At 37.5% G+C, this 16035-nt stretch overlaps 1 protein-coding gene across 1 annotated transcript in view; it reads right to left on the reverse strand.

Annotated features, from left to right (window-relative positions):
* LOC139739414 (uncharacterized) overlaps positions 1-16035 on the reverse strand; it is a 30727-nt gene that overhangs the window by 11433 nt on the left and 3259 nt on the right. The window contains exons 2-10 of the mRNA XM_071650033.1: positions 15543-15654; positions 14848-14910; positions 13520-13705; positions 7291-7321; positions 6019-6259; positions 5271-5281; positions 4072-4191; positions 968-1012; positions 325-467 (exon numbers count right to left, since the gene is read on the reverse strand). Of these exons, the coding sequence (XP_071506134.1) occupies positions 325-467; positions 968-1012; positions 4072-4191; positions 5271-5281; positions 6019-6259; positions 7291-7321; positions 13520-13705; positions 14848-14910; positions 15543-15654 (952 nt within the window). The remainder of the gene's footprint in view (positions 1-324; positions 468-967; positions 1013-4071; positions 4192-5270; positions 5282-6018; positions 6260-7290; positions 7322-13519; positions 13706-14847; positions 14911-15542; positions 15655-16035) is intronic.

Here is a 16035-nt window from a genome sequence, read left to right on the forward strand (position 1 = left end):
GCTCCCTAATATTCACAACAGAGTCAGTAGTGTTACAACACCACAAGCATGAGTAGGTGCAAAAGTAAAGAAATCACCTAATTAGACATTCAGTGCATTAGCCATGCATGACCACCCCACCCAAAAAGGATTTAACCAGTTCCCTCTATAAAGCAAAACTCTGTAAGTACATTTGCATCCCCATGAATTATCACAGACTGTGACTGCCATGATCCTTTCTCAACATTTGATGGGGTTTGGCTCTTTATGCTGGGGGGCTACAGCTACTTGTGAATGGGGGGGGGGGGGGGGGGGGGGAGGGAGGGAAGGGGAAAAGGAACTTACCCCTTTCTGCTTGGGGGCAAGTGTCTCCCCCATGGACAGCAGGAGTTGCTTGGTCTTCTCCTTGTCGTACTGACACGTTTCTAGGAGCATGTCAACCAGAGCTGGATCCGTCTTGGAGAACATGTCGCACAGCTCACTCTTCACTATTTTTTTGTTTGAATGATAATAATCGCAATTATAGTAAGTTTTTATGCAATGCATTGCAGAATTGAACAGTGTATTAATGTGCCTTACAAAAATCGATTATGAAATAGCACAGAGTATATCAATGAAAAGTTACAAAACGAATTACAATATATAGGCTGACAACGATTACCTAAAGTCTATAAAAGCTTGAAGTTTCCAATATATTTGACATAATCATGTGGATGAATTCAGATTTAGCGCATGTACATGTATGCAAGTTTGTACAATTGTGTTTTAAGTTGTTGTTTTTCTCTCCACATCAAAAGGAATGATCTGATTGTACTTTACATCATGCACAAAATATTTCAGAACAACTCAAAGAATATCATTATGCAGAAATATATCAACCTTCTTCACAATTCATTGATCATTTATCAACAAAATTATAGAGTAGAAAAAGAAATTGATTGCATAATTAGTAGGGAAAAGAGTGATTATCACAGGAAAGTTCACTCACCTTTTGCCTTGTTGGCTGCAGACATAGAGGAGGCACCAGCCTGGCCTAATGGAATATCAAACAAAATGTTAAGTGTCAGGTCTTGAGCGTCTGGATTGATTATTCATTCAAAACTTTTTCATACTTCTACCTGTGATGCCCCCAACCACATTTTCTTGAAACAAGTTCTTGAAACAATCTGACTTTATCAGGCAAAATCTCGTAGCAGCAGTGAAAGTGAGCAGATTTCTGTATGTTTTCACAATAATCAAAATGTGTACCTGCAGACAAAGCATTAAACGTTGCTGCAGGAAAATAAAATGCAAGCCATATACTCAGAGTAATTAAAGGACAAATTAATTGTTATCTAATCTCATCTGCAGTTATAAAGGTGCCAAGAAAAGTAGGCTAGTGTAGGCAGACTAAAAGCAAAGGGTAGCTGTAGTGGCATATAGCACTTTTGGTATTAAAAGCAGCAAGGTTATTTTTAGGAAGCAGCAAAGCATTTATGACAATATCTTTTAAGGTAGATGGGATTTCTTCAGTGGCGACAAGTGTTAATGACAAACATAAAATATCTGGAAAAAAATATCAATGAACACACACAGTCGCTGTTTATCTCTCAAATGCGCACATTTTTGTAAATTTCTGAGCTTGTGCAGATTAAGTAACTCAAACACTTCCATCTACTTTCTTTCCAGTGTAGAATACAAACTACAATCTACAGCTGCCAATTTGAGGATATGGTGATCACTGTTGAAGCAAAACTCTCCATGGACTTGATTGGTTTAAGAGAAAAAAACACAAAAGTGCAACTGTATGAGAAACAATCTACTTCTTTGTCATTCACAATCTACGCATTCCCATTCTTGTGTTTTCTTTAATCAGTTACAAATGTAATACTGAGGGCAAAATTGAGCGACAAATCTTAAGATATTGATATTTTGCATGAGACAGTACGATCTGCATGACGATGCATCTCCATCAACTGATGTTATGAAATGACTCAATCAATTGATATTGAATATTACATACTACTCAAATGGGCAAACAATGCAATAATGAGAACATTGATGGAATGACTTTGTCTTCTACCCTTAACCACAAATGAAAGGGTCATGAAACACAGGTCAGCTAAAATGTAGGACCTAATACAGACAACTACAGTGAACTGTACATGTACATGTAGTTCCATACATCACAGAGTCATGCTAAAAAAAATGGACAAAAAAAAAATTACGCAAGTAGTGGGTACACTTCAGTACAAGTTTAGACACCTAGTTGTACACAAATGCATTCATGTCCATGAAAACACATGGAAATGTGGTGTCTACAATGGCACAAATCTTTGGAACACATGTGACTAGGAATCTGAGAGATAATCTAAAGAGGCAGACCTTTTTGTCCCTAAAATATCATCTCTTCTTTCCAAAGTCAATTCAAGTTTTGGGCAGAATGTGACTATAGCATACATGTACCTTGATGCAAGCAAAGCATAACTGCACTTGGAAACAGGGCTGCCAACATTAGCTATGTTCTCATTGTAAAAATTGTGAAATTTGGGTCGTGATAAAGTCACATCTTTTTGACTTATTGGTCCTACTGTAAACAATTTTGAAACATGGGTTGCGATCATTTACTAAGAGCTGACCTGCACATGTACATGTACATGAATACAGGTATGCTTACTACGTCACAGTGCTGATGCAATAAACCGCTGTGCACTACAGCTAATAAAAACAGCAAGGCCCGATCGCTATCCACACTGCACAACTTTGCATCATTTTGCAGAATAATGTACAATCTGTGCAATTTGGATCGTGACCCAAATCTTGCAAAATAATGCCTCACTTCTTCCGTTCACACTGTACAAATTTCAAAATTTGGGTCATGATCCTGCGCAGAGTTGTGCTTGCTTGGTAGGGATGTGCATATTAAGTACAATGCAGTTGCGAGAACAAAACTCACACACACTTTACACATACACATCCATTCTAAGTGAGGGTTTCTACAAATCATCCTGTGGTATATCAAATACTTAGATTTGTGGATTTTACAGACCTTGCTGAGCTTGCTTTGAACTTTGTTTGAATTCCGATGTGGACGGCATAACCTCAACAGGTCAGTTTAAATGTACATTGTACAGTTGTATTTGAATTTACAGATATTTTCTTTGAAGAAACTAGTGTAGTACAACAAGCTCTCCCATTTACATGGACCCTTACATACTCAAAGCATTTCAATACTGTAAAACCAGAAATATTTGTGGCATGAAACTTTTGCGAATTGGAACTGATGGCTTTTGTTCGCAGCATGAATTTTTTGTGAATTGCCACTGGCATTTATTATGCAATGATGCAGTAGCCAATAACTTTCCCCTGCATTATCATTTCGCAAATCTTGGCTCCTTACGAAATTCACACAAATTTCATGCACGTAAAAATTTCTTGTTTCAGTGCTTGGAGTGCACTTCGCATGCATTAGTTGTTGCTATGTGAGGCGTGACTTGAGAAAAGCTTCTTAACTGACACGTACAACTTTTGTCTTGAAAGTACACATAAAGATTGAATACAGTTGATAAACCAACCAACTGCATGAAAATACGCTGAATTGACAAACTTTGCACAATTACATGACGCACACGGATGTGGAAGGGAGAGGGGAGTGAGAGGTAGGCAGCACTAATTGACAACACAGTGATACTATCAGGGAGGTGTTGTAGAAGAATTGGAATCTCTTCGCCATTAGTGCAAATATGATGGCATGGCAGCTCTTCTCATTAAAAAAAAAAATTAAAACAATAACGAATGACCTGAAGAAACTAATACAGGAAAGGGCATGAGGGAGTGAAATTCATTGGGTTATACTGTAAAAGTGGAAATTTTCGAGCATTTCGCACAACCAGACGCGAGCGCGAAAAATACAAGCATGCAAATATTTTTGCATGCCATATGTTCCAGGAGTCGATGTCCTAATTCCGTGGAATTAAAAACACGCGAAATCCATCTTACCCGGCTAAGCGTGAAAAATTACTTGCGCGAAAATATCCACTCTTACAGTATACGAAAGACGAATGAGCATGCAATGTTGACACTCCAGGGATTAAAGATTAAAGGGACACTTGCTCAAGTCGGTCTCCGACGTGGTGACAGTCGTCGTGAACGAGGTCTCTGGGAAAGAGACCCCCAGCTGCCGCGCTGGGCTACTGGTTGCCGATCGAATTGGCGACGACCCACCGGCCATGCCTTCAATGAGCGTGCAGACAAAGACGCGGAATCAAAACACAACAATATCAACTGCATATATAGCGTGATGACCTGTATTGAAGTATTACCTACTCTACTGTTTCAATGTCAGCAGACACTCTTGCGTAGAAATAGAATACAGCGAGAAAATGCAATCACTTCCTGCGTTGCAGGGATGCTGGGACCAGTGCTAATATTCCATCACAATAAGAGTTCAGTTTCTCATTGCCTTATCATAGGTCACATTTTGTTCAATCTATTTCATTGATAAATGATAGGGTTTTTGGTAGCACGAGGTACCAGATAAAAATCTGCCATTTTGTTGAATAATCAATTTTTACCCCAAAATGGGTAAAAGCAGTTATTAGTGGTTTACACAAGTTTTTGCAGTGCTCACTAACTGTCAGAAAAACTCTATGGATTACTTTACAATTACGGATATTGGGTTTCCCAATTTTTACTGGAACCTAGATTCTGTTCATTCTGAAATATAGAATTTAAACTGTCAATTTCTCTCATTTAACACATTAATGCAATTGTTCAAGTGTGTGCACTTCCTTACCTGCAAAACTCTGTAACTTTGGCAATCTTTCTTTGCCATTATAATCAATGATTGTACAAATTGCATGTAGGAAAAGATGAGAAATTGCATGTCACCATACAGATCAAGCAAGACAGCCTCACCTTTTCCCTATCATTCCCTCAATGATTTTTTATTTCTTTGTTAAATTATTATTATCACTGCATAAGATTATCATAATCATTCTTTGTACATGATTATGGCAGTGCTGAATTATGCTAAATTTGTGTAACCATACATCCTATGAACAAGAGATGGTGCTACATGTGTACACAATGGTGTAACCGGTGGTATAACGGTACCCAAGGGTACAGTGTGCTGCACCACATGCAGTATTCCGAGAGGCAGAGGCGTAAATGTTATTGCATTTGTTTCCACTAGCCATCCCCCTCCTATTGAAGCACACAAGAGTTACCTATATATGTAGGATGATACTACATGCTTTGTTATGGTATGAAAAAAGAACAGAAACACAAAAGAAAACCAAGGTGGCCAATACCAAGTCTCCAACTGTACAAAGGAAATGACAAACAAAGAAAGGGAAGTCCAGCCACCTTGCTCAAATATAAAGCTTTAGCCAAGACACAGATGTGTGGTGAGACATTGCTTACACACACTGTGTACGCACAGGATGGAGACGAAAGGACACTGTATACGCTATAATTTACGCATACATAAATTTTTGTGAATTGCCGCTGTCACACATTTTCGCGAGTGGTTAAATTCGCGATTGGGGGACCAGAGAAAATATGAAGTGGCAATTATAAAGAAAGTGTGAATTTTCAACTTACTAGCAAATAAGAATGATACTAGTTATACACTGCATGAAAAAGACTTGTCAAACTCTGCGAACTAGTAAGTTAGAATTCAACATTTTTGAAGTGGTTAAGTCCATCGCGCTAGATTTCTGACGAGTGGTCCCCTAGATTTCTGACGAGTGGTCCCCTTGCGATAATGGATTGGCTCTCTACAGTACCGGTATTCGTAAGTAGACGTGGACGTGCGTAAACAAGCTTAGCCAGTATGGTCTGTTCGGTAAGCCGTGACATGGTATACTAATGCTGAAATGTTCGTATCATCAAGGCAAGGGATTCATTTTGGAAGGTAATATTTTCACGTGTTGTTAATTTCGCGAATAGCTCCCGACTCGCGAAATTCGCGAAAATAAAACCCCCACGAAATATATAGCGTATACAGTATCATGTATTCCTCAAGCAAGCTGAAAGATGAAGAAGTTAGATAGCTACAGTATTACATCGCTTTGAAAGACTTGCAACACATGCTCTTTCGGCTCTACAGCAGTACTGAGGCAAACTACCGCAGGGAGAAAAATTTGAAATCTCTCACGAGCTCCGGGCGGAGTCTTCCCCATCACCATCATCTTCAGCATCTCGACGGATTGTGCCTCATCATAATTGGTGGCATCGAGTGCCTGGTAGAGCATCTCATCGGTGGCCTCTGGGACCGCTTTCTTCACCTTCCCATAAACTGAAATGACCATTCATTTCTTTTGTTTTTGTTTGTGTTGTTTTAAGGTATGGGGGGGGGGGGGAGGTCAGGGGGGCGTTTCATCAACGAGTTCGTCGGAGGCTTTCACCGACGAATTTGCTATCAGCCAATCAGACGCAAGGATTTACAATGACAACTGTTAAAAGCTAATGAAATCCTTGGTCTGATTGGCTGATAGCAAATTCGTCGGTGAAAACTCCGACGAACTCGTTGATGAAACGCCCCCCAGGTGTGACCAAACTTATTCCACGATATAGGGGCCACACCCTAGATAATTCATGAGTGTGCATTAAAGGAAATGAAACCCAAAAATACTGTACATGTGGATTGAGTGAATGCAGCAATATTAGTGGAACACATCAGTGACAGTTTGAGGACAATTAGACATCAATCTGTATAAAAGTTATGAGTTTTTAAAGTTTTAGTGCCACCAATGCTGGATGTAAAGATGACACTTCGGGATGTCATGTATGGAAAATGATATAAAGAAAATACAGGGGAAATTTCAGATGTCACAAATTGTTGTAATCTTCTCATCCAGCAATGGCAGCATCAGAACTTTAAAAATTCGTAACATTTTAACAGATAGCCCCATTTTCCTCAAACTTTCACTGATTTGTTCAAGTAACATTACTCAATACTGCATTCACTCAATCCAATGTACATGTACAGAGTTATGTACAGTTGTATATTTGGGTTTCATTCCCCTGTAAGTAGGCAACACTTATAAGAAAACAGAAATCACTTCAACACTGATCAAAATTACCATGTAAGCAATTGCTTCAATCCAGTTGAAAATATGGAGGGAAGAAAATGAATCACAAAGGAAATAATTGGTCTTTCATTTTCTCAAATAGAGCACTTCATCTCTTCCTGCTGGACTACATGAGGAAGGAGAAGTAATATATACACTGCCGATGTGCATTTGGTTTTTCAACATCTCAATAATGACAATCTTTTGTAATTTGTTCTATTTCATCACACGTTGGATTGAAATCTCCCCAACTCACCATGGGCTTTCTTGGAATCTGACAGGCGAACCTGGACAAAAACAAAAATGAGAGAACAAAAACACTCAAACAACCGTCGCACAAAAATTATGAAATATCAACGACAACTCATGAAGATTTCAGTCAAGTTACTTCTGAGTCAGAAGAGTCAATCCATATAAGATTACTTGCTTCTTACACCTGTTCCACCTCACCCCATTTTCTTTCTAATTCCTCAAAATTTCCAAATTACTCCATTCCAAATTAGTTGATGAAGTCAAGCACTGTGCTTACGTATGAAACAGAGTTTATCAGAAATTTATTATACTATCACACACACAAACAAGGATGTGACTTGAAATTATAAAAAATAATGCCTCCGGCACCATTTCGTGGCAGAGGCATAAAAAATCATATAGCCTGCTAACCTACACATATGCACAACTTGGGCTAGTTCTAGGGAGACCTTGACAATTTTAACTTTACCTTTTAGGCTCATAATATGTTTATTTCACAGAAATCAGAGCCACTAAGGGACCTGTACTGTATTTTGAAAGAAAAATAGAACAATGTATTGGGAAACAGAGTCTTCTGAAGAGTGGTCCTTTTTGTGTTATTTTCATTTTTGTCTGCTTTACACCCATTTACATTTACCTCGAATTTTCTGCCATGCCTGCTTTATATCTTTACCTTCAACTTTTTCTTCAAGGTACATAATACATAAAATGTATATTGATTTTGCCTCTAATTATACTGACAGTTTGTTGAATTTTGATATATTGTACTGACTATGGAAAGCAGAAATAAAAGTGAGCTGAACAACCTGCAATATATATACTTTAAAATAACAAGTGTGATCATACAATAGATATTACAAATTTTCATAAAAGAAATAAATAAATGACATTATTATTGCATTTCATCTTCTTTATATTGCACTATTAATGATGCCAGCGGCAGCTCTGTATGCAGTTTGGTTATCACACATGGGCTTACACATTTATTTGTAAATTAAAACCCCTCTGCAGCACCACAGTATGAAGTAAATATGCTAAGGTGCGCAAAGTGACATGACAAAATGCATACATAGTGCATAATGCGAGTATCACACAGAAAAGATATACACATACAGTATACATATCAGATTATAACAGCAATGGTCCCTCACTTGAATACACATACTTACAGAGAGAAATAAAAGTGATATTACAGCACAGGCTCAGTACGAACGCTGCTTCACAATGAAAGGAAAATCAAAAACATAGTTTCCACACACCCCAAAAATCACATTTCTTTTCATTTCAGTATATTTTTTCATCACCAGTGAACAATGTAATTAAGTATTGATGTATCAGGAATCATTAATCAAACAATAAAACACAGTTAAACAAATCATTAAAATTATTGTACATAGTTAACAAATATAATCAACATGAATACAAAAATAAGTTCCAGCATCATACGAACAAGCAAACTTCAGACTGTTGAATTAAGCTCATAATGTTCAACCCAACTAAAGACAACTAGCAAAATCATACTCGAAGCACACAAGTCATGAGCATTAATTTGATAAGTACCCTATGATACAACTGTACCTCGTAAACTCCAAGGACACCTATAACACTCTGCTGATTTTCATACAATGATATAACTTGCATGCACTGAACTTATAGACACAGAAGAAAATAATGTGTAACTGAATTCTGAGTGGCAAAAGCAGTGTAGGGATTAATAGTTTTGCAACAGGGTTAGCAGTGAACTATATTCATTGTCCATTCAGCCAAAATCATATGACATTCCTCACACAAGTATTCTTCTCTGACAACATCTAATACATTTGTACATGTCTTAACAACTTTACATTAATAAGAAGCTATTGAAGCTGGCCCTACTCTTCTCCAATACCATGACACACAAATCACGGCTACTGATTTCAAAATTATGAAATGCATATTGAATTCCACAAACCATTTCATCAGTATTGACGAACCCAGGTGAAAATGATAAAAAATATTGTTTACTGACAACAACTTTTCTTTTTACTCTTTACAGTCAAAGTCTATTGCATACACTACACGAACATATACACATATATACACTGTACATGAATTCAGACACAATACAATCCACATTTACATAAAATCTTGTACTAGACTTTCCAACTTTATCGTTATAAAGTTATAGTAATAAATCAAAGTTACACATTATGAGGGACAACAAAAGACTATCAGTCTAGCTTTACTGTTAATAACCATGCAGTTACCCAACAAATGTAACATCAGACATGTACAGTAATTTCAACACCTGGGACACATTTCATAAAAGATAGCTGGGATAACAACTCTTGAATACTAGAATAGCAACTACATTTGTACTTGTAGCAAAAGCCTGTCAGGAAGCATGATTCTTGTCATTACCATGACACTGGACATTTATTTCCAGCAAGAGTGGCTATCAAAAGAACTTTCTATGCCCAGGACATGCGGAGGCAGGCTACGTGTGCTGAATTTGCACCCTACACCAAGAGCCAGTTGCCTCTCCTGCACCAGCAAACGCAAACCTCTGCAGATCTCCGTGCTGTGTGACCCGACAGGACAACGAATGCATGCAGCGAATACCTGGGGTACTTACTGCTTACCTTCTCGAACAGCACAATCATGGTCTCTCCCAGGGCGAGCAGCGCCTCCTTCGTTGTCTCCTTGTCCCACTGGCAGGACTCGAGCAGCATCTCGATGAGGGTGAGCTCCGTGTCGGGAAACATCGCAACCATGTCCCTCTTCACTTTTGTTGTTGTTTTTTTTTATGAAAAATGTTTTAACAAAGGTAGTGACAAAGAAGCGTAGTCAAAGTAAGCACACAGTCTTCCATTTGTTTGCTGTTGGTTTGGTGTTTTTTGTTTTGTTTTTTGGGGGGGTTTTCTCATAAGTTTGATTTCCATCAGAAATGAATATTCATCTGGTGAAATGATATGATTCATTCATTTATCATTACAATGAGCAGTTTTTCTTGAATATTTCCTTGTGAAATTAGGTCATGTCTGCATACACAATCCATGATGAAATACTCATTCCATGAAGAAAGAAGCAACATAATTTATATATGCCAAAAAAAGGGGGGAAAAGAAAAGAGATTGTAGTTTTGCTACAACTCCTAAGAAACAACATACTGAATTTATGTTGGAAATTACAGTTTATTTAAGTGAAATAAATGAACCATGAGATCAATTACTGAGCTAAGAAAATGTTGAAATCTTTCAGAAAAAGTAAGCTGCAAATTTTTAGATAACATCTAAAATCATATTGATGTCATGTAAGGCAATTTGAAAAACGTGTAGCACGTGAGGAATTGACCATATAAAATATCATAACTCAAAGTTGCAAAACACCTCTGTGTTTATTTGTATTCTTTCCAGAGTCCTGTAACACAAAATGTACCACAGTACATTCTATTATTTTCCCCACAGCTTACATGTACATGGTATTATCAACACTTGGTTTACAATGAAACTTACATGGGAGACAATAAGCAAGTTTGTAGTTCTACTTTGCATATGAACAGAAAAAAAAAATGTCATTTGTACATGTGTACCAACAGGCATGTTGGTTATCAAATTTACTGAGATAAGCATCTGTCTTAAAATGAATATCCATGCAATTCTTATATATAAATGGTGCTTGCCAGCACATTCACCTTTACAGAAGCCTGGTATTTGGCAATATTAACAAACAAACAAAGAAAGTTTGTTAATGTATTCAATGCAACAATGAAATTGTTGCTTTCTGAGGGTTGATCAATGGACCATTCTAGTCACCTTGTCTATGCAAGATCATTCTTTGTGTCAACATGAATTCCAAGAATTGTTACGTCGGGCAAGTTTACTCATTATGTCGCTTTGAAAATGAGTGAAGTGCCAAACCAACTCAGAAAAAAGAAAGGTCAACTGTACTTTATAGCCAACGTACACATGAGCTAATTACAAACTGGCTTATATTGAATCTGTCATCATTCAGAGGGAAAGCCATGCAAACTATAAAGATACTGATGCACACATGCACCATACATCATAACAACCTTTTCACAAGCTGCATCATTAGTGCAGAGTTACACATTCTCAGAGTCCCATATTTTAAGGCATATTCATGATTGCATTTCTTTGTACCTCTTGAATGTACATCTGCTCTTAGTTATCTATGCTACGTTCAAACAAAGAAAAAGCAAATAACTGTCTCATGCATCACAAGGTTTTATAAAATCTGGGGTCTTGGAATATGCTGCAGTAAAAGCATCTGATATTCATCTGTTTCTACACTTTGCCACTTTAACATGATAATGACATAGCAGCCTTCCAATGCTTGTGAATGTTGGGTTCTACAAGATACACCAAACAATATTAAATAAAAAAATACATAAAGTATACAATCTGACTCATTGCAGAAAGCTAACATGCAGACAAAAGGTCATGGGTCCCCCCCCCCCCAAAAAAAAAGAAGAATTAGCTACTTCTCAGAAGGAAGTCTCCCTGTTAGATGTAATACAGCTTTAATCTAAAACAGTGGTTTTTTTTTCATTTGTTTGTTTGTTGTTGGTTTTTTTGCAGCCTAGACCATACACATATATCTTTCAGCTTTAAGCGACACATGCATTCATTTGCAAGGCTGCTGATTGAAGCACTAGCTCCTTCAACGGCACATTGCATGCAAGGGGACACGGATGGAGTTCTCAAGGTTGGCAACAAGACCACTGACCACTAGAATGGGATCGGATGGGACAAGGATGATGGGGACATCACAAGGGGTCAAAGGGTTAACATCCCATCAAGAATTCACTTACACTCTAGTTTCGCCTGCATCGACATTGTACCAGATGCATTCTATGGGAAAGGTAAACAAAGAAACTCTTGGTGATATAACATGATGTCAAATGCTTTGCTATGACTTAATGATCAGCAGCCTAACAAGGAGACATTTTTATCATAAACTAGTTTTACTACATAATGGTAATATTGAACATTTTTTCAAATGCGTTAATGGAAGGTCACTTTCAACACAGTAGGCAAACTTCCATTTTACAAACATTTCTGCGCATACAAGATTTTGCATTTCAAAGCATCTGTACAGGTACAACACAAGTCTGCAGCAGTTTTCTACATAATCTCAACTAGCATATTGTGGAGAAAACTTAACGACATTCTTCATAGAATGACTGGATATGTGTTTTTACTATACACTTGCACTTTCAATAATGATGATAATGACAATGACAATAGTAACAATAATAATGACAGAAATACTGAAAGCAGTAGTAGTAATAGTAATAATGATAATAATAACAAATCACATTCACAATGTGCGTCCTGCTAAAGCTACAGTGAAGACTTTGTTTACCAACAAGAGCTTCAACAGTGCAATTAGAATCAAACTCCACAACTACACAGAACACCATCAAATTGCTTAACAAGTTATACACACTAATTTCTTAATCAACTGACATTGTACAACACAACATATAATCAATGTCAATTAGTAAGTACTGCGTTAGCCCTACAATGTAGGGAATTTGATAGGAAAGCACTGAAACCATGTTCAAGTGCTAATTAAATCTGAACCCAGAAACACTATTTCTTATGACAACAATGCTGCATGACAGAGCTGTAGTGACATCACATTCAGCGCTCATTGTTTGAAAAATAACTCCATGGCACACATGCAATAGACATCTATGCTCTTACCCTTTTGTACTAGAAAAGAAATTAACAGTAATGAAAACAAATGAATAGGCACGACCAACTCAAATGTTTGAAAGGATAAGGGAACTCTCATTACAAGACAATAATATCTTGGGTATAAATGTACATATTTAAAATACATAAGCACACAAATCTTTTACATGTATTTGGAATCATATTTGTGTGTGTAAATGTGAAATTCCCAGTTTGATATTTACTTCGAACAATTTAGAAACCATTTACATGTAGATCAAGAAGTGAAATACCGGTAATGCAAGCTCATGAAAATCATTTCTAACAGAAACCACTTCAACAAAGACTTTGGCATACCTACTGACACAAGACAATGAGAGAGAAAAAAAAAAAAGAGGAAAAGGGAAGCGATATTTTTGCTGTAATCACATCTTTTCTAAAAGGATAACGACACCTTATGATGTCGCTTCATGACAAGTGGGAAAAGCCTGAGGTAAGGAGGCTGCTACTATGAAAATAAATCACAAGGACTAGGGAAGGAGGCTGTTTTACCTGCGTCTGTTCCTCCCTCCGCTTGGCAGACTGGACGCGGCGACGCTCCCGCTCCTTCTCCAGCTTGGCCTGCTGCTCCTGCCGACGCTTCTCCTCCTCCATCTCCTCCCGCGCCCGCGCGACGGCCGCCTCCCGCTGCTGCTGGGCCACCTTGCATGACGGACAGGTTTGACCTGACGATGGCACCTGTCGAACAAGATGTTTTCAGGTCTGGTGACGGGGTGTTCGTGTGTACACTTGTAATTTACACAACTATTCAGGCAAATATCCTGTAAACTTCCTAATTAATCTTCTTCAAGGGTAATCTGCCTCCTAAGATTATTGTAGATATCAGTCAGTTTTGTGAGAGTTAGACTACTTTACCGTAATTTCACCCTGATCTTTATGAGGGAAATAAAGTGGGTTCACATGCATAAGTGCATGGCTCCTACAAAAGGGCATTAAAGTGTCTTGCTAAAGGCAATGCGGCACACTGGCACTGGGCCGACAGTTCTTGACCAGTAAAAATAATTGTCGGACCATTAACTTTTTCGGGAATAGACCAGAAAAACATGGAAAAACTGGGTACTTTTTGGTCTGACAGACAGGTCGGACCAGTTGAAAAAAATGGGTTAGTGTGCAGCCCTGTCAAAGGGCACTACCACCAGGCTGGAACTCAAACCTCATACTGTGGATTGAAGCCCATCATCTTATCCAGGTACATGGTCTTAACCGCTCAGCCATGTTGGCTCCGTCAATATCTTTGACAGCAGTTGTATTCTCATCTTGCCGCTCCTCAGTTGACAAATGATGTCGATATTTGATTTCAGTCTTCATACTAAACAGTCTACTCCAGTTTATTCTTCTAGGTTTCCATGGTAATTCACTTAGGGCTCTATGTTTAATGTATGGCTTGCATATGTGCTTTTCCACTGTGACAGGATCACATGAATTAAGGTTGATGTTACAAAGTATCACTTGAATCAGAAAATGTAAAGGGAATTTAGTCCATCTCTCTCACCCTATATGGCACCTACAATGTACGTATGCACTGCAACTGGCATCGATTCTCTGCAAAATATTTGCTCACTTTCAAATGGTTCCCTTTGTCTATCAAAAACAAAACAACTGTTAAACAAGTTTTATACTTCCACATCTCAACACATTACTGACATCAAAATTTATGTTCGCTGTTCAATAAACAAAAGATAAACATACTTGGGCCATATCTGGAAAAATATTTGCCAATCTGCTACTATACGCAAATTACTAAAACTGTATATAGAAACCCTCATAGAAGTCAATGTCATAATAATAAATTACAATCATAAGAGATGATGAGCACTTACATCAATTGATTTGCACACTTTGCACTTGGGCTTGATGATTGGCTGCATGGGAATCTGCTCCGCCTTGAAAATGAAAAAAAAAAGTCACACAAATATACTATCAATTATGCATTTTGAAATAAATACTTCTGCTTGATATCTAATGGAACAAAGATAAAAAGAATTCAAGATTATGCAAAAACATTTGTAACAGGCATATATAAACATAGAATCATCACTATGTGACACTCATTCAGAATAGCACTCTTCTGAGCCTAAACTACAAGTGATGAAAAACAACAATGGCAATATTAAAAAAAATTCTTTCCTTCTTATGGCTATCCCTCTCAATTTCTAAATCATACTCTGCTTTTTAAATCCCACATTTATGGCCGGGGATTGGCGTGGTGGTCCACTCCATTTTCCTTTGGGAGGTAAACGTCAACTTTTTTGTTGATTACCTATTTTTACATCTGCTCATGAATCTTTATCAAGTTCAAACCAGAATTCAAATATCAAAATTAATTTTTTTTTATTTTTGTATTTTTTTTTGTTGCTAGTAGTGTCATGCTCAGCCTTTTCGAACTTATCAAGTGTAAGAGAACACAAACATAAAATCATTGAAAGAACTGAGACGGTGGAAATTTACTTTATATTTTTTATTATTGCTACTGAGGAGGAATTAGTAGACAGATGTATGAAGGAACTATAATTACACGTGGCATTCTGGGTGATGGCTGCATTCTTGGCGATGCTTGCTGGGCTTGGTACATTTGCTGACGAGGATCGGTCCATTGAGTACTTCTTGTTTGGTGATTGATGTAAAAGCTAAAGAGGCAATAATAATACAAGATATCACCTCATGTCATAAGGTGAAGGATGATGCAGCATGTAGGTATGCAGTACTATTAACATACTCAGCTTAGTCCTTGACTACAGACAAAATACATTTTTTTTTTCAATATTCTTATCAGTAACTAATTCATGCATAGTGTTCTATGTTGGGTGCATCACTTCACATTGATGGAGATTATTTTCTTTGTACTGCCCTTCATGTCAGTGTCCCCCATTCAGAAAAACAGACAACAAACTAAACATGAGATTGAGATTTGTCTCCCTTTCCTAACACTAGTCACTACTTTCTTTTTGCATACCTTTTGTATTAATTTAATTAATTTAGATCTATTAGTACAGTAGGCATACTATACA

Source organism: Diadema antillarum, unplaced genomic scaffold (assembly GCF_040938485.1).
Source record: "Diadema antillarum isolate AM-2024a unplaced genomic scaffold, OU_Dant_1.0 scf00000029, whole genome shotgun sequence".
NCBI classification, from domain to species: domain Eukaryota; kingdom Metazoa; phylum Echinodermata; class Echinoidea; order Diadematoida; family Diadematidae; genus Diadema; species Diadema antillarum.